At 36.1% G+C, this 27,794-nt stretch overlaps 1 protein-coding gene across 1 annotated transcript in view; it reads right to left on the minus strand.

The window, feature by feature from the left end:
* Positions 1-27,794, minus strand: part of NDST4 (N-deacetylase and N-sulfotransferase 4) — a 239,607-nt gene that overhangs the window by 119,310 nt on the left and 92,503 nt on the right. The window contains exons 2-3 of the mRNA XM_026499230.3: positions 16,944-17,031; positions 1,643-1,797 (exon numbers count right to left, since the gene is read on the minus strand). Coding sequence (XP_026355015.2) covers positions 1,643-1,797; positions 16,944-17,031 — 243 coding nt within the window. The remainder of the gene's footprint in view (positions 1-1,642; positions 1,798-16,943; positions 17,032-27,794) is intronic.

The following is a 27,794-nucleotide window of genomic DNA, read 5'->3' on the forward strand; positions in this document are numbered from 1 at the left end:
TGAAAGTTATGTGATTTAAAAAAATATTTGGCTTTTATACAGCGAAACATAACTGCGTACTTGTCTGGATTTTGGAACATCATAATTGGTTAACACCTATTGAGTGCTTACTGTATTGCAGGCACTGCTCTAAGCATGTATCCTCAAATATATATCATATCCTCAAATATGTATCAGTATAGTCCTATGAGGTAGTTGTTACTATTATCCTCATTTTTACCGATAGGGAGACGGAGACACAGGGTAAGTAATTTTTGTTCAAGATCAAGGAAGCCAATGACAGAAGGTCGGGATTTAAACACAGGCATTCTGGTACCTGTGTCCATGGTCTTAATTGCTTTTTGCAGTACACACACTTACTCGTAAGGATACTATGCCCAGATCCGACACAGGTCTGGGGATTTAGAGATGGAAAGAATGGTGAACCATTAACATAATAACTAGGCATAACTTCCTAAAATATCGTAGTGCTCATTTGGCCTTAGGTCTATGCCTCCTAATGTGGTTTAAAAAAAAAATGAAACATTAACAATCATGCAGTGCAAATTAATTCTTTATTTTAAATGAAAACTGTTTATTTTAAGATAGGTTTAACTGAGGCCCAGGGTCTTTGGGTGATCCATATACCCTTTGTGACTATCTGTTCCCACCGTGTGAAGATGTGAGAATGGGCATCTGAGTGTTTTTCTGGGGGAAAAAAATGCTTTTCTTTAAATCGTTGCAGGGATGCACGGTTTACCTAATATAGAGCAGGGAGGGCAAACTTTTTCAGTAAAGGTAGATATTTTAGGCTTTGTGAGCCGTATGTGGTCTCTTTTGCAACTACTCAACTCTGCTGTAGAGAAAAGCAGCTGTAGACAACACATAAAGGTAAGAGTGTGGCAGTATTCCAACAACACTGTATTTATTTTCATTAAAGTTTGAATTTTATATAACCTTTATGTCACAAAGTATTATCGTGCCTTTGATTGTTAGCCGATCATTTAAAAATGACAATCAAACAAACAAACAAAAAAAACCCTCCAAGGATCCAAAGTATCTTAGCTCAGGGACAAGAAAAAGCAAGCAGCAGGCCGGATTTGGCCTCTGGGCCCTCTGATAATTTGTTAGAAATGCAAATTCTCAGGCCTCTCTAACGATCTATTGAATCAGAAACTTCAGAATTGGGCCCAGCAGTCTGTGTTTTAAAAAATCTCTTAGGTGAAAAGGTTACATGCTGCAGTTTGAGAACCTCTGGTTCTCAGTCATTGCTCTAATGATTCGATTCATCCATCCATTCATTTCTCCTTACTATAAATGCTTTTTGGGATGTAATTATAATGTATCAGGAATACAATAGAGAAAGTACTGTATTTCTTCCTCATAGGTGCAAGAATAATTCTTCCATAAAACAAAAGATGGTAACTTTCTGACAATGATCAACTTTTTGAAATACATTTTATACTACAACACGGCCCTATACACGTACACACACAAGCCTGAACAAAGTAACACAAAACAATATGTACCCTAATATGTGTGATGCGCTTTCTGATATCGTCTGTTCTATTTCTGTTGTATTCAACCCAGTAAATTGATTTTACAACCCACTGATATATATCACAATTCATAGTATGAAAATATTGCAATAAAATATGCTCACCAGTGCAAATTCCTTGTTGAGAATCATCTGTTCAACTAAAGATGACTCATTGTGGAAGAGGTGAGGCTGCATATGGCTCCACATATGAGGAAACCACCAGAACTCATCTACAGACCTAAGCAAAAGGTCATCTCCTTCATCTTCCTCTTCAGTCCCTATAAAACATAAAGTTAAAAATGGTTTAAATGAATATTTCGTATTGGCTTTAAGGTTATATTTGTCAGTTTCTTGTTATTCTTCTTACTACTGATACATAAATCCTATTTTGCATTGTTTTAATAATAGTAAAAAGAAATGACCATAGTCTAAATTACATCGAAGGCAATGTGGCTGGGGTTGGGATGAGTTGGAGTAGGTGTGATAGACCCAGGTGCAGATAGTTTAGAACTTAGGGGCATTTCCTCACTGACACTGTTTAGGATTGCTAGCACATGGTGAGAAATGAATAAACAGACTTCATTTGAGACAACATATTTTTGTTTTAAAAGTATTACCTGATAATTCTCCTCCTTATTGCATGCACAGGGGAAACCTGAACAGAGATGATTTTTTTTTTAATTCTTAAAAATATTCTTGCATACGAATCTAAAATTGAGCTTAAAATTTAACTGATGAAGTTTGTTAATTTTTTTTTCTGATTAGAAAAGTAACATATCCTTGAATAAGTGGGAAAAAAGCACAAACCAGTGATATAAGAACCTCAAAAAGAAAGCAAAACAAAATAAAAACAAAGATCATCATCTAGAGCTAATGAGTGGAAACATTTTGGTATTTTTCTTTTAAATCTTTTTCTACTTATTTTTTAAAAGTTGAGCTAACACTGTGTAATTACTTTTGTATACTTACATTTTTAATATAAATATTATGAACATACATATTTCCTATTTTGATAACAATATTTCTTAAAACTTAAATAATGAAGTTATTAACACAATAGAACCTTGACTTGAGAACTTAAAACTAATATAAAGTTCTCATCCTCTCTTAAGAAAATTTGTTAGCAGTGTTCAAGGCATAGTAAAAACCGTTTGTCATGCCGCAAGTGAAAAAAAGAAAGAAAGAAATAACAACTTACTTCCCAAGGAATTATCTTTGTTGCAGATACTAACAAACGTTTTCACTGTATGAAATCATATAATTTTTGCACAATTTTATGATATGCAGTCTAATTTTAAAATATTCTGGATCAATAATGTAAGAATTGATTCCTATTTGGTCTCTAGATATTTAACTAAGTGAAGTAAAATAACAGATTCTGTCTTAGAGTGTGAGGTGTATTTATTTGGTTTATTTTTCCACAATATAGTATGTTTTACAGATAGCTGCTTAATTTATTATTAAGCAAATAAATATTAAAGGTATTTTTTTAAAAGAACCTTTTCCAAATGTCTCATTTACGTATCCCATAATAAAGGTTTCACTGATCATGCAGTAAATAGTGTTGTGAAATGGTTAAAGTGTATATTTGGTATCAATAAATACAGAAGTAGAGTCCCTACTTCTGCCATTTACTTGACTATGTGATCTTGGACAAGTCAACTGCTTTGAATCTTGGTTTCCGGTTTAAAATGGGGATGTAAATATCTATCTCATTGGGTCTTTGTGAAAAGTCAATGAGATTGATTTATTACAGCACTTAATATCATGACTTGCAGATAGTAAGTACTTCATAAATATCAGGATCTCTTTCTTCTTAAAAATAATACCTGTGGGTTTATACTTACAGTGTTCTAAATTTATATATTTTTATATATTCTTGAAAACATTGCTTGCCTAGATTATTAATTTCTTAAAGTCAGAGATTGGATTCCTTTAACTTGCACTGTATTATGCCACTTCCCCAGAGCAGTGACTAGGTGAATAATTTAATTCAGTCCCTATTAATATAATGTTAGTGAACTTCAGTGCTTTCATATTTCTGCTGAAGTGCATGCCAACTTTTGTGTGTATTTATATATGTGCATTATCTCTGGGACACCATCATAATGTATAGGTCTTAAAGGGTATAAGGATCATCAGGTTTAATTAGAGTTTTGGCATCGTACTACTTGTAACAGTTGCTGCTATAAAAAAGAGTAAAGAAATAGAAGTTTTGAATGTGATAAAGTCTTATGAATCATTTGAGGAGACAGAATCCTTAATTTTTGTTAACTTTAGCTAAAATTGTTAGTATGATAGACTTGCAATTCATTGACTTTGTTAATATAGAGAATATCAAACATTGAAATCTAAATGGAGAATAGTTTATCATTTGCTCAGATGGATTTTAAGAGTGAGCTGTTTAGACCAAGTGTTTCTTATGGCCATAGTTTAGCCCACTGAGGCACAGATTAGAGTTACTTTATGTCGCATGCAATGAATGAATTGATAGTTCTCCCGCCCTTCTGCTGTGCTTTGAATACAGAATGTTTGAGAAATGCTTCCACTCACTTTAAACTTCCCTGGTTGTGATAGAAAGTACCAGGAAGTGCAAAATGCATACTTGACCAGGAAGGAGGTCAATCACTCAATTTAAAGGAAATTTTTAGACTATTGATATAAACAGATATATGATCATAAAATATTAGTAATTTTTATACTAAAGATTGTGTTAATTTATAAACACTCCTCACAAGATTGATAGTGATACTTAAAACCTTATTTTTTCACTTCATAGATTAATTTCCCATCAGCCTTTCTCTTACTTTATATAGGTCTTATAATTCAAAGCCATGTGAGGCAAGCTTGTGACACTAGAAATAGCTTAATGAAAAATACGACAGCATGTCATGCTTAGGGACCAAAGCAGAATTTCAAATGTTTTAAAACCCAACTAAGTGAAAATATTAAATTTTTCAATCATTAAAAACACATATTTTTCTATACTATTAACACATATTTTTCTATACCTAAATTAATATGTGAGGATATAATTTGTAACTCATACATCACCATATTTAACATACGTTAAAATCCATTAAAAGAATTTGTGTTCATATTTAGCCTTTTACTTCTAATCTGATCTAGATTCAAACCTACATCTTAATTAATTAAAAATATAGTATTTTTTGTTCTCACTTAACAGTTATTCCCTTTTACCTCTCTAAATTCTCAAAAAATAGGAAGTTTTTAAATTTGGAAGTAAAATATTGAAGAATTCACCTTTTTGTTATCACTTGTGGAGGATCTTGTTATGAAATAATAGCATACTTCTAAAAGTTCCTTAAATCTGCCAGTATAAGAATAATTTTAGCAAGATCTGGGCTATAGGTTAATTCCCATAAGGCAACATTAAAATGCAATTTATAAAATTCCATGTATTAATGCTTTTGTATAAATGCCTGCTTTATATTTGCTCATTATTATAAAATATTATAATTCCCTAAATGGCACGAAGATGTTTGTGTTTTCTTTGTTTACTGAATCTGGCATGGTTCCATATAGGTAGGTATGCACTAAACTAATTTTAAATATTACAATAAATAAAGAGAACTGTGTGGTGATGAAAACTGATTAAAAGTACCTATGGTTACCTATTAGTTCTAGAACTAATAAATTCAACAAAGCTGCAGAGTTCAAAATCAATATACAGAAATCTGTTGTATTTCTATGCACTAATAACAGAAGAGCAGAAAGAGAAATTAAGAAAACAATTCCATTTACAATTGCACCAAAAATAATAAAATACCTAGGAATAAACCTGACCAAGGAAGTGTAACACTAGTACTTTAAAGACTATAAGACATTGATGAAAGAAATAGAAGATGAAGAAATTCCAGACAAATGGAAAGATATGTCATGCTGATGGATTGGAAGAATTAACGTTAAAAAAATCCAAACTATCCAAAGCAATCTATAGATTCAGTGCAATTGGTATCAAAATATCAATAGTATTTTTCACAGAACAAGAACAAATAATCCTAAAATTTGTATGAAACCACAAAAGATCACAAATAGCCAAAGCCATCTTGAGGAAGAAGAACAAAACTGGGGGTAACACAATCCCAGATTTCAAACTGTACTACAAAGCTATCGTAATCAAAACAGTATAGAACTAGCACAAAAATAGCCACATAGATCAACAGAACAGGATAGAGAGCCCAGACAGAAGCCCACACTTATGTGGTCAATTAATCTATGATAAAGGAAGGAAGAATATACTAGGGGGGGAAATAGTCTCTTCAAAAATGGTGTTGGAAAAATTGGGCAACTATATGAAAAAGAATGAAACTGGACATCATATCAAAAATAAACCCAAAAAGGATTAAAGATCTAAATATAAGACCTGAAACAATAAAATTTCTAAAAGAAAACATAGGCAGTAATCTCTTGGACATCAACTTCAACAATAATTTCTGGATATGTCTCCCCAGTCAAGAAAAACTAAAGCAAAAACATGTTGGGACTACATCACACTAAAAAGCTTTTGTACAGCAAGGAAACCAACAACAAAATAAAAAGTCAACCTGCTGAATGGGAGAAGATATTTGTAAATGATACATCTGACAATTCATACAACTCAACACCAAAAAAAAAAAAAAACCGCACAAATAACCCAATTAAAATGGGCAGAGGTACTGAATAGACGATGTTCCCAAAGAAGACAAACAGATGGCCAAAAGACATGTGAAAAGATACTCATATCACTAATCATCAGAAAAAAAGTGCAAATCAAACCACAATGACATATCATCTACCACTAGTCAGAATGTCCAGTATAAAAAATATAGAAAAATAGGAAGTGTTAGTGATGATGTGGAATAAAGAGAACCTTTGTGTACTGTTAGCAGGAATGTAAGCTGGTGCAGTCACTAGAGAACACAGTTTGAAGGTTCCTCAAAAAACTAAAAATAGAGTTACCATCCAATCCAATAATTCCACTTCTGGGTATTTACTGAAGGAAAACAGGGGGTGGATTTAAGATGGCGGAGGAGTAGGGGACCCCTTTTTCAGCCGGTCCCCTGAGTCGAGCTGGATAGGTACCAGACCAGCCTAAACAACCACGGAATCAGCCTGAGACGCAGGATGATGCATCTGGATCTCTACAAACGAACATCTCCAGCGCTGAGTATTGAGGTACTAAGCGGGGAGCCGTGAAACCGCGCACAGATATCGGAAGATAAACGGAAGGGGGAGGGAGCCGCCGCGTTCGGGCACCGGGAAGCGGTAGCCACTTGCACGGGAGAGCGGGCGGACTCACGGACCGAGAAACCCGCGAAACAGCAGACTGAGACCCCGAGCCGGGAGCGCGCGCCACCAGGCTTCTCACGGAACACCGGAATCCTGGTGTGCTCACCGGAAATAGACTGAGACCGGGAGATCCGGGCGCGCATGGGGGCGGCTGGCAGCTGGTGGCATTAGAAACACAAAGGACAGAGACGCGCCGGCCCTGGAAGTGAGGGCTGGGGCACCGGGTGTGGGGCGCACATCCCGGGACGCTGCAGGGTTGAGCAGCACCAACAGTAACAGAGTTAAAGTGGCCAGAACATCAGTGGAGAACGGGCCGCGATCCCTCTGTTCTATGACACGAGGCTGAAATTCGGCTGCTGCTGCTCTGACTCTCAGAAGAGGCACAGCAAACCGCCAGGGAAAGCCGCCAGAGAACAAAAGCCTGGAAATACCGGCTCAGGGAGTGCCCATCCCCATCCCCCCTCGCAGGGGACACGGAGACTCTACCCAAACAGGGTTGCCTGAGTATCGGCGCGGCAGGCCCCTCCCCCAGAACACAGAAGGCAGGCTGAAAAATCAAGAAGCCCACAACCCGGGAGCCTGGGTGGCGCAGTCATTGAGCGCCTGTCTTCGGCTTAGGGTGTGATCCCGGCGTTCCGGAAAGGAGTCCCTCATCGGGCTCCTCCGCTGGGAGCCTGCTTCTTCCTCTCCCACTCCCCTGCTTGTGTTCCCTCTCTCGCTGGTTGACTCTCTGCCACATAAATAAATAAATAAAATCTTTAAAGAAGAAGCCCACATCCCTAAGATCCCGATAAAACAAGGGGCACGGCCTGGGTCCCAGTCAATAATTTGGGCTCTGGACAACCCCGCAACCTCTCCTTATCAGAATGACAAGAAGAAGAAGCCCCCCACAGCAAAGAAAAGACAGTGAGTCTGTGGCCTCTGCCACAGAAATAATGGATATCGATGTAACCAAATTATCAGAAATGGAATTCAGAGTAACGATGGTCAAAATGATGAGTAGAATTGAAAAAAGTATTAAGGAAAAGGTTACTGAGAATATAGAATCCCTAAGTATGGAAATGAGAGCGAATCTGACAGAAATTAAAAATTCTATGAGCCAAATGCAGGCAAAACTAGAGGCTCTGACGGCCAGGGTCACCGAAACAGAGGAACGTATTAGTGAATTGGAGGATGGGTTAATAGAGGAAAAAACGAAAGTAGAAGATGGTCTTAAAAAAATCCACACCCACGAATGTAGGTTACGGGAGATTACTGACTCAATGAAACGATCCAATGTCAGAATCATCGGCATCCCTGAGGGGGTGTAGAAAAACAGAGGTCTAGAAGAGATCTTTGAACAAATTGTAGCTGAAAACTTCCCTAATCTAGTGAGGGAAACAAACATTCGTGTCCAAGAGGCAGAGAGGACCCCTCCCAAGCTCAACCACGACAAACCTATGCCATGTCACGTCATAGTGCATTTTGCAAATATTAGATCCAAAGATACAGTATTGAAAGTGGCCAGGGCAAAGAAATTTCTCACGTACCAAGGCAAAGGCATCAGAATTACGTCAGACCTGTCTACACAGACCTGGAATGAGAGAAAGGGTGGGGGGGGGGCATTTTTAAAGCTCTTTCAGAGAAAAACATGCAGCCAAGGATCCTTTATCCAGCAAGGCCGTCATTCAGAATTGATGGAGAAATAAAGACATTTCAGAATCGACAGTCATTGCCCGATTTCATAACCACGAAACCAGCCCTACAGGAGATATTAAGGGGGGTTCTATAAAGGTAAAAAGGCCCAAGAGTGATACAGAAAAGAAAGTCACAACCAATAGAAACAAAGATTTTACTGGCAACATGGCATTTTTAAAATTCTCTCTCTCAGTTCTTAGTGCCAATGTAAATGGTTTAAAGGCTCCCATAACATGCCACAGGGTTGCAGATTGGATAAAAAGAAATGACCCATCCATTTGCTGTCTACAAGAGACTCATTTTGAACCCAAAGATGCATTCAGACTGAGAGTAAGGGGATGGAGTACCATCTTTCACACAAATGGACCTCAAAAGAAAGCTGGGGTAGCAATTCTCATATCAGATAGATGGGATTTTAAACTAGAGACTATAGTTAGAGACGCAGAAGGGCACTATATTATTCTTAAAGGAAGTATTCAACAAGTGGATATGACAATTATAAATATATATGCCCCCAACAGGGGAGCAGCAAGATACACAAGCCAACTCTTAACCAGAATAAAGAGACATATAGATAAAAATACATTAATAGTAGGGGACCTCAACACTCCACTATCAGAAATAGACAGAACACCCTGGCAAAAACTAAGCAAAGAATCAAAGGCTTTGAATGCCATACTCGATGAGTTGGACCTCATAGATATATATAGAACACTACACCCCAGAACCAAAGAATACTCATTCTATTCTAATGCCCATGGAACATTCTCAAGAATAGACCATGTTCTGGGACACAAAACAGGTCTCAACCGACACCAAAAGATTGAAATTATCCCCTGCATATTCTCAGACCATAACGGTCTGAAATTGGAACTCAACCACAAGGAAAAGCTTGGAAGAAACTCAAACACTTGGAGACTAAGAACCATCCTGCTCAGGAATGACTCAATAAACCAGGAAATCAAAAATCAACTTAAACAATTTATGGAGACCAACGAGAATGAAAACACAATGGTCCAAAACCTATGGGATACTGCAAAGGCAATCTAAGGGGAAAATACATAGCCATCCAAGCCTCACTCAAAAGAATAGAAAAATCTAAAATGCAGTTTTTATATTCTCACCTCAAGAAGCTGGAACAGCAACAGAGGGACAGGCCTAATCCACTCACGAGGAAGCAGTTGACCAAAATTAGAGCAGAAATCAATCAATCAGAAACCAGAAGTACAGTAGAACAGATCAACAGGACTAGAAGCTGGTTCTTTGAGAGAATCAATAAAATTGACAGACCACTGGCAAGACTTATCCTAAAGAAAAGAGAAAGGACCCAAATTATTAAAATTATGAATGAAAAAGGAGAGGTCACGACCAACACCATTGAAATTGGAAGGATTATTAGAAATTTTTATTAACAGCTATATGCCAATAAACTAAGCAATCCGGAAGAGATGGAATCCTTCCTGGAAACCTATAAACTACCAAGATTGAAACAGGGAGAAATTGATTTCTTAAACAGGCCAATTAATTATGAAGAAATTGAGTCAGTGATAAACAACCTTCCAAATAGCAAAACTCCATGCCCGGACGGTTTTCCTGGGGAATTCTACCAACCATTCAAAGAAGAAATAATACCTATTCTCCTAAAGCTATTTCAAAAAATAGAAACAGAAGGAAAGCTACCAAACTCATTCTATGAGGCCAATATTACCTTGATTCCCAAACCAGGCAAAGACCCCATCAAAAAGGAGAATTACAGACCGATTTCCCTAATGAATATGGACGCCAAAATCCTCAACAAGATACTTGCTAATAGAATCCAACAGTACATTAAAAGGATTATCCATCATGATCAAGTGGGATTCATACCTGGGATGCAAGCGTGGTTCAATATTCGCAAATCAATCAGCGTGATACATCATATCAACAAGAAAAGACTCAGGAACCATATGATCCTCTCAATCAATGTCGAAAAAGCATTTGACAAAATACAGCATCCTTTCCTGATTAAAACCCTTCAGAGTGTAGGGATAGAGGGTACATTTCTCAATCTCATAAAAGCCATCTATGAAAAGCCTACTGCAAATATTATTCTCAATGGGGAAAAGCTGGAAGCCTTTCCCTTAAGATCAGGAACACGACAAGGATGCCCACTCTCGCCACTATTATTCAACATAGTACTAGAAGTCCTTGCAACAGCAATCAGACGACAAAAAGGGATCAAAGGTATCCAAATCGTCAAAGAAGAAGTCAAAATGTCTCTCTTCGCAGATGACATGATACTCTATATGGAAAACCCAAAAGAAGCCACTCCCAAACTATTAGAAGTTATAGAGCAATTCAGTAATGTGGCAGGATACTAAATCAATGCTCAGAAATCAGTTGCATTTCTATACACGAATAATGAGACCGAAGAAAGAGAAATTAGGGAATCCATCCCATTTACAATAGCACCAAAAACCATACGTTACCTTGGAATTAACTTAACCAGAGACGTAAAGGACCTATATTCTAGAAACTATAAATCACTCTTGAAAGACATTGAGGAAGACATAAAAAGATGGAAAAATATTCCATGCTCATGGATCGGAAGAATTAACATAGTTAAAATATCCATGCTACCCAGAGCAATCTACACTTTCAATGCTATCCCAATCAAAATACCGAGGACATTTTTCAAAGAACTGGAACAAATAGTCCTTAAATTTGTATGGAAACAGAAAAGGCCCCGAATCTCCAAGGAACTGTTGAAAAGGAAAAACAAAGCTGGGGGCATCACAATGCCAGATTTCGAGCTGTACTACAAAGCTGTGATCACAAAGACAGCATGGTACTGGCACAAAAACAGACACATAAACCAATGGAACAGAATAGAGAACCCAGAAATGGACCCTCGGCTCTTTGGGCAACTAATATTTGATAGAGCAGGAAAAAACATCCGGTGGGAAACAGACAGTCTCTTCAATAAATGGTGCTGGGAAAATTGGACAGCTACATGCAAGAGAATGAAACTTGACCACTATCTCACACCATACACAAAAATAAACTCCAAATGGATGAAAGACCTCGATGAGAGGCAGGAATCCATCAAAATTCTAGAGGAGAACATAGGCAGCAACCTCTACGACATCAGCCAAAGCAACCTTTTTCATGACACATCCCCAAAGGCAAGAGAAACAAAAGATAAAATGAACTTATGGGACTTCATCAAGATTAAAAGCTTCTGCACAGCCAAGGAAACAGTCAGAAAAACTAAGAGGCAGCCCACAGAATGGGAGAATATATTGGCAAATGACACTACAGATAAAGGACTGGTATCCAAGATCTACAAAGAACTTCTCAAACTTAATACACGAGAAACAAATAAACAAATCAAAAAATGGGCAGAAGATATGAACAGACACTTTTCCAATGAAGACATACAAATGGCTAACAGACACATGAAAAAATGTTCAAAATCATTAGCCATCAGGGAAATTCAAATCAAAACCACACTGAGATACCACCTTACGCCAGTTAGAATGGCAAAAATAGACAAGGCAAGAAACAACAATTGTTGGAGAGGATGTGGAGAAAGGGGATCCCTCCTACATTGTTGGTGGGAATGCAAGTTGGTACAGCCACTCTGGAAAACAGTGTGGAGGTCCCTTAAAAAGTTAAAAATTGAGCTACCCTATGATCCAGCCATTGCACTACTGGGTGTTTACCCCAAAGATACAGACGTAGTAAAGAGAAAGGCCATATGCACCCCAATGTTCATAGCAGCAATGTCCACAACAGCTAAATCGTGGAAGGAGCTGAGATACCCTTCAACAGATGACTGGATTAAGAAGTTGTGGTCCATATATACAATGGAATATTACTCAGCTATCAGAAAGAACGAGTTCTCAACATTTGCTGCAACATGGACGGCACTGGAGGAGATAATGCTAAGTGAAATAAGTCAAGCAGAGAATGACAACTATCATATGATTTCTCTCATCTATGGAACATAAGAACTAGGATGATCAGTAGGGGAAGAAAGTGATAAAGAAGGGGGGGTAATCAGAAGGGGGAATGAAACATGAGAGACTATGGACTATGAGAAACAAACTGAGGGCCTCAGAGGGGAGGGGGTTGGGGGAATGGGATAGACCGGTGATGGGTAGTAAGGAGGCACGTATTGCATGGTGCACTGGGTGTTATCCTCAACTAATGAATCATCAAGCCGTACATCGGAAACCGGGGATGTACTGTATGGTGACTAACATAATATAATAAAAAATCATTAAAAAAAAAAAGGAAAACAAAAACACTAATTGGAAAAGATATATGAACACCTATGTTTACTGCAGCCTTATTTACAAAAGCCAAGATACAGAAGCAACCCAAGTGTCCATCCACAGATGAATGGATTTGAGAAACAAACTCATATAGAGAGGATAAACTAGTGGTTGCTAAAGCGGAGGGGAGTGGGAGATGGGTAAAACAGGGTGAAGGGGATTAAAAGGTAGAATCTCCCAGTTATAAAGTAAATAAATCACTGGGATGGAAAGTATAGCATAGGGAATATTAATAACATTATAATAGCTTTGGAGACAGATGAAAACTACACTTATCATGGTGAACATATTGTAATGCATATGACTTCCTTTTTTCCTAATTTTTTAAAAAGATTTTATTTATTTATTGGAGAGAGAGAAAGCACGAGCAGGGAGGGGGGAGGAGGAGAGGGACAAGCAGACTCCATGCTGAGTGTGGCACCCTACACGGGGCTTGATCCCACAACCCTGAGATCATGACCTGAGTGGAAATCAAGAGTGGGACACTTCATCAGCGGAGCCACCCAAGCTGTATATGGTTTTCAAATCACTATGTTGTGCACCTGAAACTAATGTCATACATATGTGAATGATACTTCAATTAAAAATTTTAAAAAATTAACTTCAGAAAATGTGTTGAGTACATTGCAATGCATGTAAAACCTTCAAAAAGAATGTTACTCGTGTTGATAAATAAGTAGATTTTACCTTTTCATTGTATACATATGTTTGTTATGCATTGTCTCACTGAATAACTTGTAAGGCACATACATAAAAGTTATTTCTAAGAATGTTACTTCTGTGTGTGCGTAAGAGCAGTGTTATTTCAGGTAATGATTGTGTTCCCCACACTGTAGTGCAAACTCTCTTTTAAACTCTCTTTAAAGGCAAATAAAAACGTACATAAATAAATAAATGTATGTATGTAAACTATAGTTTCAAAATTAGAAAATAGAGTGATGTGCATTATTCAGTTTACTTTTTTGATAAAATTTGATCTTATACAAAAATACTTTTTAAAGTAATAATAATAAACACATAGCACTTAGACATGCTACGTGTTATTCTAAATGAGGGAGATATGATGCTTATTTAAAGATACAGAAACTGAGGCGCAGAAAGTTTAAGTAACCTGTTCGTGTTCACAAACCTAGTAAATGTCAGTCTGGTTTTGAACAAAAGCAGTCTGTTTCTAATACCTACTCGGAACCAGTAATTTATACAGAAAATCAAAAATAAGAAATAAAGAAAAGTGAATGAATGTAACATTTTTTTTTAAATTTCACGTTTGAAAGTTAATAGTTTTATATAAGGGGCTTATATTTCTGTCAAGTGAACTGTCATGAGAAAAACCAATATTAATACAATTTGCAAATATCCATGAATTAGTTGATTGAGTCATATTCAACTTATTATTAATTACAAAGAGTGGCAATAATTGCCACTAGGAATTATGTCCTATAAAAAATAATATTGGTAACCCTTTATCCCTAAAAGACATCTTAATGCTGTAATGTGTTCATCCTCTGAGTTTTCATTGTGCAATTCCAATCAAGCTTTACATATTTTCGGACTAAAACATTTTATTTCAAACTCCACACTTTTATGTTTTCCCTTTAATCAACAGTATGTCCTTCCTCTTTCAATTTGGCACCTGTGTGTGGCTGACTACTAGGGAAAGCTTAGGAATATGTCCTTTTGGGTGAGATTGTTTTTAGCATGTGAAGGGCAGAGAAACTGAACAGGAAAGAATACATGGGAAATACAAATAAGTGGAGCAGTGTAAGAAATGAAGAATCTATCATTATTACGCTGGGCATATGTGATTAAATGTCTTCAAAACAAGGAGGCTCATCAATCAGCATCCTCATGCACTGGGAAATTGGAACATCCTGGGAGAGAGCTGAGACAGTCATTGTGACAAGGCCATCTTCTAATAGTTACACAGCATAGCGGAGTGCAAGCATAAGGAAAGCACTTCCCTGCTTTGCAAACTTTGTTCCATAGAGTTAAGCCTGAATATAAGAATGTGACTGGATAAGATAGAGGTGTGCCCTCCCTAACATCACCAATGTTAACTCCACTCTAGAAGAAACCTTGATATCTTTGAATAAATTAATAAGTACTCAATATAATATGATTGCATCTTTGAAATACAGTATGAATGCCTTCCAATGACTCTACACATAAAGTAGCAAGTCAATGAAAGTTTCATCCTTTTATGAAGGAAAGTAAACTTCTGGGATTCACAAATTTATATATATTGCTTGATCTCTAAAGTGTACTATCACCGCAGCATAACAGAATAGAGTGTTTCTTCCATTATTTTTGTTAGGTTAATAGCAACATAAAGGGTCAAAAGAGTCAATAAGGTCTTCTTGAAAGATGTAATTAAAATGATTTTTTTTTTTTTTTGGTCTCCTCCTCCAACAACTATCACTGTGATATTAACGAGCAGGTTGTTCATTTCCTAGCGGCTGCGTACTGTGTGCGTGTTCAGGACCATAAAGAAGAAATGAGAAGTGTTGTAAGCTGCTATCAACGTTAACTCTGGGACTGTCTGGCAGCTTTAATAGTTCTGAATATGAAAAGTAAATAAAAGAGCTGAGGCAGTTACCCAGATATATTTCAACCAAAAGAATGGCTTTACTTGCACTATATAGCTATTTAAGACAAAATAGTATTGTTTGCGTGTGAACTCCAAGTAATCCCATAATTTCCCCCCTGCATGAGTAGATACAGCTTTTAGAGTTATCTGCTTTATAACTTCAGAGTCAGAGCTTCTTAGGCCTGAACTCATTTCTTGAGGGGGCTTTTGAAGAAGATTTACAAAACCATGTCTATTTTCAAAATTGTAAGCTGGAATTACTTTGCCTGTGCAGATACGATGACCCAAATCTCTTTCTGCAAAATGTCCTTTTAAAATATGCAATCATTTGATTTATCAAATGGTCTAGATACTAATTTTCCTTCTATTACTTTAAACAGATTTACATGTTGCAAAGCAGGAGGGAAAAGGCATTAAAGAAAAGCCAGGAAGACCTCACTGCTTCAATATTCTAATAAAGCATGCTGAGACTCCTTGGTTAAACATTAAAAAGCTTCTTTGGGTAAATGAGTTGCATTTATGATAATTAAAGACAACCTTTGCATGGGATATTTTTAATATCAATAACATGCACACATGCGTAGAGAATACCATGGAGTGTTTTCACTAAGATACTATGAAGTAACAACAGAGCAAATTCATGAAAAATTTGGCTTATACCACAAATGCAGAAATAGGAGCAGATAGTAGGTATTGCCCTAATACAGGCTCTAACACACCATTTTGTGTTATTTTTTGTCATTATTATATGATAGTCAATTCTATACACAAAGTTTTCTCCACACGAGTGCCAGACATTAGAATGCTGATATTCAGAAAATAAAAGTAATATTCTGGAGGTGAAGATGGGTAAAGAGGTGAGAAATATCAGAACATAGAGTAGTGCGTGAACACCAATCACATTTTAAGAATTAGTTGAGAGGCTGACACTGAACAGAAGTGCAACTGTGGCTGGATAGAGATGGAAATATACGATATATTATGATTGTTTAAATGGATGTTGGGCCAAATTGTTGTCATACTTTTAGGGAAAAATCCTGCGAAGGAAGATAAATTAAGGAAGATGACCCTCTGTTAATTTTCTTTGAGGCTATAAAATTCCTCTCTGATCACCAGATGTTTTCCAAAAGGATAATATGTACAAAAATGTCTGTACCTTGAGTATCTGACATTTAAAAAACACTGCCCACTATTATTATTGACGTGTCATTGCCTTCATCATCATCATCATCATCATCATCATCATCATCACGATCACTATGCTTTCTACTTGGACAATGCTGAGAGACAAGATGCATAGTCACCCAAAAATGACCATGGTTTCTTTTACTGAGTTGAAAAAGTCAATTCTCTTCCTCTTTTGCCCTTGTTTCTAACAGTATTTGCCAAAGTAAACAAGCTCATTGATTTTGGATTTGGCTCCTCATATAATGCACCCAAGTTTTTCCCATAATCAGTCTGGATATTCTATTTCTCCTACTTATGAAACATTTAAAATCCTCTCTCCTATTTATATGTAGCTGCCTGAGAACACAAAGCTCCTTCTTACCTGTGTGGTAAAACTTCCCTGAAAATCCAAGGTTGAAGGTAAAATTTGCAACCTGAGTGCGCAGTAAATTTTGAGTCTCTAGTAATGCCTGAAATAAATAAGAAATTAACATGATTTTAGAAAAATAAATATGAAGCTTTGGGATGCCTCTTTTTCAAATGTGTATGCATGAGTGAAACAAAATCATATGGGCTTTCCTGCTTTTTGGATTTTTGATGGGTACTGTTATTTGCTACTCGTATTTCGGGTATTATAATCGCTATTATTATTTTTATTGAAGTTCACCAAATTATGAAGCAGTTCAGTCCTAAGCACATTATAAGTTGCTGAGAGGCAATTCTCTAACCACAGAGCACTGAAATCATTTTTCATTTCCATGTGAGACATTTCTTGATTTCAGATTATTACACTTTTTTTCCTTGGGGGAAATTTTTCAGAGTTGTTGGATGTAGACAAGTCCTGTATTTGTTGGTAAGGAATAGGAAGGTAATGTCTGTTTGAGTTGCAATTTAGTATTTATTTAACTGTGCTACCTCCCGTATTGTTTTTTAAGGCATAATCATTGAGTTTAAGGCTTGGGTTTTTACTATACAAACTAAAAAGAAATGTATAAAGGATACTGATTGCAGGTGTTGAGATATGAACAAGGCAAGGACAGATAGGAAATAGCCAATTCCATAAAAAAATTCTTTTTCAGCTGTGACAAAATGTCCCTGTTTTCTGTATTTGGAATAATTCTATGTTAATTTCTTATTTGTAGACAGGATAAGAACACACAGATAATAATCTTAGAGTTAGACTTAGTCCTGTAAAGTTTCTGCCAATCTTTCAACTGCAATTATTCCTATGCCAACATATGTGGCATAATTCATAACTCTCACATCCTTGGGCTTTTTGGTTTGCTTATTTATTGAGAATGCTTTTCCTGTTTTTAAATAGATTTTTAAAGGGGACTTACTTTGTTCTGATGAAAATAAGACAAACTATGTTTGTCATTACTGCTATCCATATGTTAAGGTGAATAAAGAGTCAGAAATTTAGACAATTCTTTTATTATTCACAGTGGTTAAGCATTTGCTTTAAAAATTTGTGAAACTATTTACTCCCCCAGAATTAAGAAGACTGCTGCAAATTAGTTTAATGAAATAAAAGTAAAGAGAAAAACTAAAAGGCTGGTAACTATATCATCAGTGTTTATCCAAGGTTAGAGTTAGTTACATTGAGTGTAATCTTGGCCAATCTTGTTTAAATATTATGAATTAAATAGAAAAAGGAAAAAAATAGACCCAGTAGTTGAACTCAGTTGATGAAATATATTTTAAAAGTTCTCAAAAAGAACAAACAAAATGTTAGAAAGAGGTTGGAGTTAAAAATAAAGTCTATTGAACTAATCAGGCATATTGGTAAGTCCTGTGGAATACAGGCTTAAATAGAAAACATCCCCCATCTTTTTATCTTAGTTCTTTTTTCTTGCTTTCTCTTTATTCAATGTACAATCCTTGGGCCTCCATATCTTGAAAGAGTTTTTTTTAATAAACATTTCTCCCTTCCCCCGAATTCCTTAACACTCCAACTCCCTTCTAAGTCTCTAGCTCTGAGTTCTTGAAGTGATTATTCTGCATTTATTTCTCCACTATCCATTCTTAAATTCACTAAATACATATTTTAGTTGCATACAATGTTGGGTGTAACAAGCATAGTCCCTTTATCCTAGGACCTCAATGCCTAGAAAGGGAGAGAGATTTTAAATAGCCAAACAAATGTGTAATTACAGCTCATGATAAATTCTACAAAAGAAATCTAGAGCATGCTGTGAGAGATGCAGTAAAGGATATCAATTTATACTGAGGGAGTGGGCCCTACTTTTTATGTTTTCTTAGGGACAATCAAATAAACATCAAACAATCTATTTTCCTTCAATCAACTTGCCACCACTTTAGGAACTCCCTCATTGTCTGTTTCTCGGGTTTTTAAAACCCTGTGGTCTGCTAACCTGTTCCCACCCTTCAGTTTTATCTTCCTCTACTCTGCCTTACATTCTGCAATCATGCTAACACCCCAAAAGCAGTAAATGCACTTCACCCTTGGGGTCAGGGAGGCCATTCAATTAATGCCTTAGCCTTGTTGGTCATTTCACTTCTCTAATCCTTTCCTTTATCTGTAAATGGGATAATGCTTAACACCTGTTTCACACTATTGTGAGGATTACAATGCGTAAGACATACAAAGTGCTTAGATAAATGCCTGGCACACAGTAGGAACTCAATAAATGCTGTTAATGAGCACTCACTATGTCATTCTGTCCCAACCAGCTAGGTATTGTTGGTGCCTTCTCATTTCCAATTAAGCTACATGCACTGCTATTTCCAGTAAATCGCCTTGTCCTCTGGCTTTATCCCTATTGCCTGCGTTATGCCTTTCCTCACTCTGTTCCCTTTGCTTAGATTCCCTCCAGCTGCTCTCCATCTCATTCCCCAAGCCCAGCCATTATTTAAAGCTCTGGCGCCTGGGTGGCTCAGTCAGTTGGGCCTCTGCTTTCCACTCAGGTCATGATCCTTGCCTCCTGGGGTCTAGTTCCGCATCGGGCCCCCAGCTCCTTGGGGATCCTGCTTCTCCCTCTGTCTCTCTTTCTGTCTTTCATGAATAAATATAATAAAAATCTTTTAAAATAAAAAAAAAAATTAAAACTCTGCCCAAATGCCACCTTTTTTTGTATGAAGCCTGCTCTGATGCCTCAAACCTTTCCTGTTCTCCTCTCCCAAAGTAAGTTCCCAAATTATTTGTCTTAAGACTTGTATTATTTTCCACTTCACTACATCACTTTTTATCTGACTTCTCCTAGTCAATAGGTGCCTTCAGGTCAATCAAAACTTACTTATTTTATGTATTCTGTATTGCTAGATATATTTTTGTATACGTGGAAGGCATTCAATTGAATTAATTTCATTTATTTTATTAGTAACATATTCCTGATGGTAAAATGATAAACATGGACCATACCATTAAGTGATATCAAAACAATATGAACAGGATTCTACATTTCACCAGCACATTTATATCATGGATGTTTTATAATCTTATAGATTGCCTAGTAAGACAAGCTCACAGAAGTGAGGACAGATGAATATTTTTCCACCGGTGCTAATTAACTCTATGAAGAATTTGACAGATCATTGCTAAAAGAAATAGAGTTGCCTAGTCATATTCTCCCAACATGTAATCTTGATTAATGTGGGAGTAAAATTGACAATTTCTATAAGTAAAAACATAACAAAACAAATGGATTAAAAAAGCAAATCCTAAAAGGTTCCAAGCCTGTCTACAAAATGTTCTTTGATTTCCAAAATTCAGGGAAAGAAAATTTCCATGGCCTTTCAATGGTAAAGGCCGTAAGACACAAATAATAATGAGTAACAAAAGAGGTCTAATTTTAAAAATAAAAATCAGGAATAAATTTAAAAAGAAAAAAGTGTTAAACTACAAAAATTAAAGTAGAAATGTAGAAAAAATAAAGAATAGAAATACAAGAAAAGTGTAAAGAAATATTAGACAAAAAAATACAAATCCAAAATTATGAATAAATGAAATATGAAAAACTGACTTTGGAAAAATTTGTTTATAAAGTAGAAGTAATATGTCTGAATTTGAGATAAAAATCAAATTGTAAAGTTTAGGAAATAGCATGTAGCTGTAGATATACTTTTTTTATCTGAATATTTTGTGAGGAAGTTTGAGTAACTTTTGAACATAAATGTAAAATATATTATTTAATGTTTGGACAATAAACCTCAGTTATTTCTTTAATAGTTCATGTCATAAAAAATATAAACATCTTTTAAGTTTTCCCTTGCATTATTTAGGAAGAACTTACTAAGTTACTTGATTAGATATTAAAGAGAATAAATATACGTAACTTAAGAAATATCAATAATTCATTATTTTAATAAATATTACTTACATTCACTTAATGTTCTCATAATGAGTTCTTCAGTATTTAATAAAGCAAGTCCAACTTACCTGCCGGCAAAATGTTAAAGAAATGGTTTTCAAACTTTATTGTTCATAAAATTTTCTAGAAGAGACTGCTAATATTGTGAATTCTGAGGGCCCACTTGAAGAGTTATTGATTTAGTCTTATGTGATAGGGTTCAGACTTGTGTATTTTATCATAGACCCCAATTGGTTCTAAAAATGGTCAAAAGCAATTGTTTCCAAGTTATGCATAAGAAATGAATTGCCAGAATGCTTATAAAATAATTTTCCAGACCCATGCTCTGGGAATTCTGAATTAAATTATAAAAAATGGAACCTAGGAAACTGTAATTTTAACAATGATTCTTACAGCTTCAAATTGGAGATTATAACCATCAAGGAACTTTGGGAAATACTAAGTTAGTGCATTATTTATACTAATTTCAAAATATGTTGTATAAGTCTTAATCCACTCCAATATTCAGGTAATTTAATGTAAGGCTAACCCTTCCCCTAAATATACCTAATTAATAAGACATGACTATCTACATGTATTGATATAGCCTTATACTTTCAAAATTTCAAATCCAATAAATAAGGGTGACAGTTTTTGTTCTTTTAACTGTCTTGTACAATTTTTTTAAATATATACAGTAACTTATAAAAATGATATCTTATTTATCTTAAAAGATCTCAATGTGGGAATCAGACAGGTTACCTCTATACTTATTATCCAAGTGGATAAAATTGCTTCATGGAAAGTTTAAATGGCCCACCCAGATAACACAAGGAGAGGGACAAAATTGAGCTGTTTGCCTTAACACTTGGTCCAACCTTCATAACTTCAGGTCCCATTAGAGTAAGTCTATGTGGCCATGCAGGATGAAATGACTCAGGATTCCATGAACTTTTGGGTACCCTATTTGTCAATGTACAAATGAAGATGAATAGGGCTGACCCAGGGTGAAAGTATGAGGCTTTTGAAATTTGCCTTTGACAGTCTCTGCCTCCCTTTTTGTTCATCTCCTTCCCCTTAGAGGCAATCCACACTCCTTCAGAAACCTACTCTACCTCTCTCTCTTTTTTTTTTAAAGATTTTATTTATTTATTTGTCAGTGAGAGAGAGAGAGCACGAGCGCACAAGCAGGGGAAGCTGCAGGCAGAGGGAGAAGCAGGCTCCCCGCTGAGCAAGGAGCCCAATGTGGGACTCAATCCCAGGACCCTGGGATCATGACCTGAGCCAAAGGCACATGCTTAACTGACTGAGCCACCCAGGCATCCCTCTCCCTCTCTTTTAAAAAATAAACTCTTACTGCCACTCAAAGAGGAATCTGTCTCATGTAATTTATACATTGAAAGAAATTTTATCACAGCAACGTACCAAGTCTTCCATAGGATTTTACCTTGAACAGTTTGGCTCTTATTGGAATGGATGAGTTAACTAAGGAAGAATGAATGAATGTTTGTAATAATAATACTGAAGAAATGTGGGAGCCTTTTGTGGGGAGAAAGGTTTGGAGATCCTTCGGCTGAATCACACTTAATTTGAAGAACAACTTGTTGAGTAGAAAAACACTACTGCATTTCAGAGCAAATACCCTCTTGTCTTTCCACCCATCACTTAAGTGTTGCATTCCCATCTCTCAATCTCACCTAGATCTCCAGGAAACCAGGGATCTGAAATTTACCCTCTGGGCTCTCTTCCTCCTTGTGCCATTATTAATTCATTCATCCATTGAAACAATGTTATCTGAACACCTGCTATGTATCAGGCACTCTTCTAGGTACTAAGGACGCAGGAAAGGATGCTAATAATAATTGAGCTTTTACTATGTGTTAGATACCGTGAGAAGCACTCTGTTTGAATTACCTCTTTAAATCTCCCTGTGATCCCCTAATTAACTCTACTTCACAAATGAGGAATACAAGGCACAGAGAGGCTAAATAAGCTACATAAGGTTATGGAGTTGGAAAATGTCTCACAAACAAAACTGATAAGCTTGTTGTTCTCATGGAACTTGGGCTCTATCTAAGCGCACAGATGACACACATGGAAAATCAATCAGATAATTATTTAATTGCAAATTTAATTAGTGGTGCAAAAATCGTGTTATAGTATATGCTATTATTAAAACTAACGCAGAGTACCTAAATTTCAACAGGATAGGGAACGTGCTTTATGCAGCCTCTCTGAAAAAGTGGCAATTTAGTTGAGGCATGAAAAATAAGAGGCCAGTCATGCCCAAATCAGGGCTCTGGAGGAGTGTGCTCTGGGTAAAAAGGGCAGTGAGAGCAAGGCTCAGTGATAACACAGCACATCTACTTCATCTCACAGAAGATACGATTTTTACATTCTAAATTGATTCCTCTGGCTCCTTGCTGAGAAGGAATTGCAGGAAAACCAAAGCAACGGGAAAATCATTGAGGAGGGTTTTGCAGTAGTTTCAGTAAGAACAAAATAAAGGCATGGCCTCTACTGGGGGTACTGGGAATGGAAGGAAGGAAGGACGTAGTGTAATTCTTGACAGACTGATGTGGGAAGTGAAGTGGAGTGTAATTTCATTAATGCTTCTGATTTCTGACATTCAATGAGATGGGAGAAGAGTTGGGAAAGATTTTGAGGGAAAAATCAATACTTGCATTGCTGCACTAAACATTCTTTGTCACAACAGGAAGACTGTGTTGTTGAAACCTCTACAATACTCCCAACAGGAAAGACAGACCTTAAAGTCCTAGAGCATCATTGCTTTTAAACCTTTGTTATCCATAATGGGAGGGTAAAACTCAGGAACTAACTGCACAAAGAGTGTATATACTGGTAAGGGGAAGAGTCTCAATGCATAAGGAGTGCTTTTTTCATACTGGAAGGTTAAACATTGATGCTGATTAAAGATACTGGCAAAGAGAAGAGAAAATTTGAAAATTGGTTTGACCTTGTAAAATAATATTAACTCGTGTCACGTATGTGAAGAGTTTGCATTTTCCGCTTGATTATCAAAGAACACAATGAAGGTTATATAAATCATTAAAGTTGAAGTGCATTTACAGTGCTGTAAATTTTATTTGATTGCATCAGCAAAACAGTCCATGTGACTTTGATTCCTTTCCCAGTGGGTGTGAATGGATTTTTCTTGTGCCCTAAACTTCGTTACTGCAAAATGTCCTGGGCAGTTTTGTGTTCACAGAATTCTAAGTCATTTTTACTTCAGTTCATTCTGAAAGTATGGGAGATGAACTTCTGCTTTTTGCTTTCTGGTTAGCAGTCTGGTATTTTTCCCTGTGATCAGAAAATTTCCTTGAGCAAGGTAAAATACTGCCCAGTTTTTATCAGCCCCAAATTCTCTTCAACGGTATTCTCATTTTCAGTCCATGTAGATCATCTCAAACTATAAGTGGGTTCTGTTCTCTTTCCATGTTTTCCATGTTCTACTAATTGATTAGAATTTTGAATTAAATATATTTGAATCAAATATGAACTATAAGGCCCTTCTGATAATTTATACATTTGTACAGATAGTTTTATACATTATGTATAAATTTTTTAAAAATATTTTATTTATTTATTATTTATTTGTTAGAGAGAGAGAGAGAGAGAGAGAGAGAATGGGGTGGGGGGGTGGGGGGAGCAGGAAGAGAAGCAGACTCTCCCAGAGCAGGGAGCCCGATGCAGGGCTCTACCCCAGGCCCCTGAGATCATGACCTGAGCTGAAGGCAGATGTTTAACCAACTGAGCCACCAAGGTGTCCCACATTATGTATCAATTACACATAATTGATAAACATAGATATTTATTATTTGAACCACTGGCATTCTCCTTAAAAGTTAGTTCCTCCAAGCTTGGTCTTTAATTATATTATTTAATTTAATTTTCCTATAAGCTTTACTCTAAGTTTCTATCGTGGCCTACACATTTTTTTGAGTTATAAAAAGATAAAACTATAGCTTCAGAGTTCATGGTTTGTTCATGGTTTTCCTTAAAAACATTTTATGCTTTTAAAAACTGTCTTATCTTCCCTAAGCTAAAGTATTTAAGTAGATGATGGAGTAATAGTGAGATAGAACTACCTTATATTAGGACTTGTTTGGGGATGTGGAATGAAACTGGTCATTATAAACTCAATGACTAAAAGCTGGCTTCAGGAATAATCAGGAATCAGATAGCTGGGAGAAACATACACGAGCACCCAACACAAGCAAAATAACAAAGTCAACCTTCACTGAGTGAGGGTGGGCAGGAGGTTGTTTATAATTCAACATATTTCCGGGGATTCTCAGTCAGGGTCTGCACTGAAGTGGTCCAAATTCTCTTTGTGTTAGGTCGGAACTTTAAAATGTAACCTGAATCACTCTGCAACGTCCTGATTCCTATGTTGGGGAGCCAACTTGATGGAAATGCTGTGTACTGCCGTGGAAGCTCCAAAGCACAGAATCACCCCCTTCTGAGTTGCCTCGGGGTCTCTGGAGTGTGGAAGCTGGGGGATGGACGATTTTATTGTATGAGGGGATAACCAGTGAAACAGAGTTCCTGATTACAGAGAAGTGTTTTCCAAACCGTGATCCATGGTTCATTAGGTCTGTGAAGTTGAACAATTCTATGGAAAATAATTCCATGTTCGAAATGTTTGGGTAGCACTATATTATACCCTTCTTGGGAGGTTCTTAACTCACATCAATGTGCAGAGCTCTTTTGTAGGAAAAATTTTGTATATGATTTATCTTAGCTTTTTCTCTGAACTATTAGCTGGCAGCACATACTTCCACTTCCCAAATCTGATACATTCTGTCCTAGGAAAAAACATTAAGTGGATGGCTAATCCCTTGGAAATAGAAGTATTTCCTGGATTCATCCTATAGTTTCCTATTTGGTATCCAATGCAAGTTGCAGAATATAATAGTTGTGATTTTATATAAAATGTGATTCTGTGCATGAATTTAATCATGTAATAACTTAGCTCTTTGTAAGTGATCTAAAAAAAGAAGTATTTTTTCCATTACTACAGCTTATCCCTAAAGAACTTCAGATCAATTTCTTAATATTACAAAAATTTAGAAATAACAATAACACTTTAGATAAATATGATATAACTTCTTGGAGCATCTTATTCTTGTTGAGAAATTATTAAAGGCAGCTCTTAAGTTGTTTCATTAACAAAAATACTTTTTACCTTAAAGATTGAAAAAAATCTCTAAGTATAATTCTCATTTTATTTTTTAGGCCTTAAAAAATGAAGTCCTCCAAAGCAACTATCTCCTTAATCAAGGTCCAATATTGGCATTGTTCCTTAGGACTCCTGCTTCTGCCTTTGCTCATGGCTGTGATCTCCATTTCTCATTCCCTACCCTCTCTCTTCACTCAGTATGAGTCCAGGGTGGGCTTACAACAATACTTGTACAACACAGGTACTTGATGATTGTTGGCTGGTGTTGTAATTGACTTTTCTAATTTCATCTCTAGAAATACTCCCTGCTCACATACTAGTTAGGAATCTCTTCATTGTTAAGATATTCACTTATTAGCTATATTGTATCATTATTTGATTAAATATTGTGTTGTAACAATTCCACAATATTTCTTGATTACTTTTTATCCCCAGTTTTATACAACTCCCCTTTCTTTCATCAGTGCTCCTTGGAAACACCTGAACTCTGTGTCAGATTTTTAGAGTCTTGAAGACAGCTTCAGAGGTTCTTGGCATACCGTTGGCAGCCATGTTGGTCCTATAATAATTCTCCTAAAAATGCTCTAAAACCATAGAAAGGGAGTTTTATAGATGGTAGGTATTCAGGATTTTAATTTCAAATTTTATCTCTACAGCCAGTTCATTCAACACTAAAAAGAAAAAAAATTGTCAATTTCCATCATTGCTGTCTCCTAGGAACAAGGAATATATTACTGAGAGTATCTGAGGACGTCTGTAGGTTTTTATTTCCTTTTTCTTAGGAGAGGTACAGTTTCTTCCCTCCTCTGTGTGGTTTCATTCACAACTTCTCTTTACCCTAAATGTAAACGAATATCAGGTTAAAGTCCGCATGACCTTTCCAGTGACCAAATTTTTCCACTCATGACAGATATTTCATTTAGACTATGCTTGAAATTATAAACCATACATTTTAACTTTACTACTGTCTTTCTGCTAATAATGTAAAATAATGAAAACTTTGTTTTACTTTCATTGCTATATTCATAGATTGAATTCTGTCAAACTGCAGTTACCATCAGGGCAGAGCAAGCAGTAGTAAATAAGAAAAGCTGATAATGGTGAAATAGTTGTGTGCAGTGATGATTGAACTGATATGCTACAAGTGATTTGAACAAAGATAAGTCATTGACTTTGTTGGGTACCAATATACTGCATAACACATGTAGGATAGGTGGCATGCTGATAAATATATGTTTCATGTCCCACAGTGAATATATCTCCCACAGTGAATATATCTGTCTTCTTTCTGAATAAAAAGGATGTGTGTTTTAAAATACATGTTTGGGCTGATAGATGAACAAACAGGCTATATCTAATAGCAAAATCATTATTATCAGGGTTTACTCTACTAATATGGTACATAATAACTGAATTGCTTAGACTTTACAAGTTCTTTATATTAGAATATTGACATATTTGGATAAAATGATAAGAGTGTCAAATTAAAAAATCAAGAACATCCCCTTGACTTGGAAAAACAAAAAAGTTATTGATCATATAATTGAAAATATAATGACTGCTGGTTTTTCATTTAGATATTGTAAGAGCATAAATTCAGTATTTAACAAATATGAGGTTATTTAACAGGTAAAATGAGAAAACTATAGTTGCAAATAAATACAACTACCTGTACTTACCAAATTCACTGTAAGTAAACATCAAAAACTTTGTCTCCATA

Source organism: Ursus arctos, unplaced genomic scaffold (assembly GCF_023065955.2).
Source record: "Ursus arctos isolate Adak ecotype North America unplaced genomic scaffold, UrsArc2.0 scaffold_11, whole genome shotgun sequence".
Taxonomy (NCBI): domain Eukaryota; kingdom Metazoa; phylum Chordata; class Mammalia; order Carnivora; family Ursidae; genus Ursus; species Ursus arctos.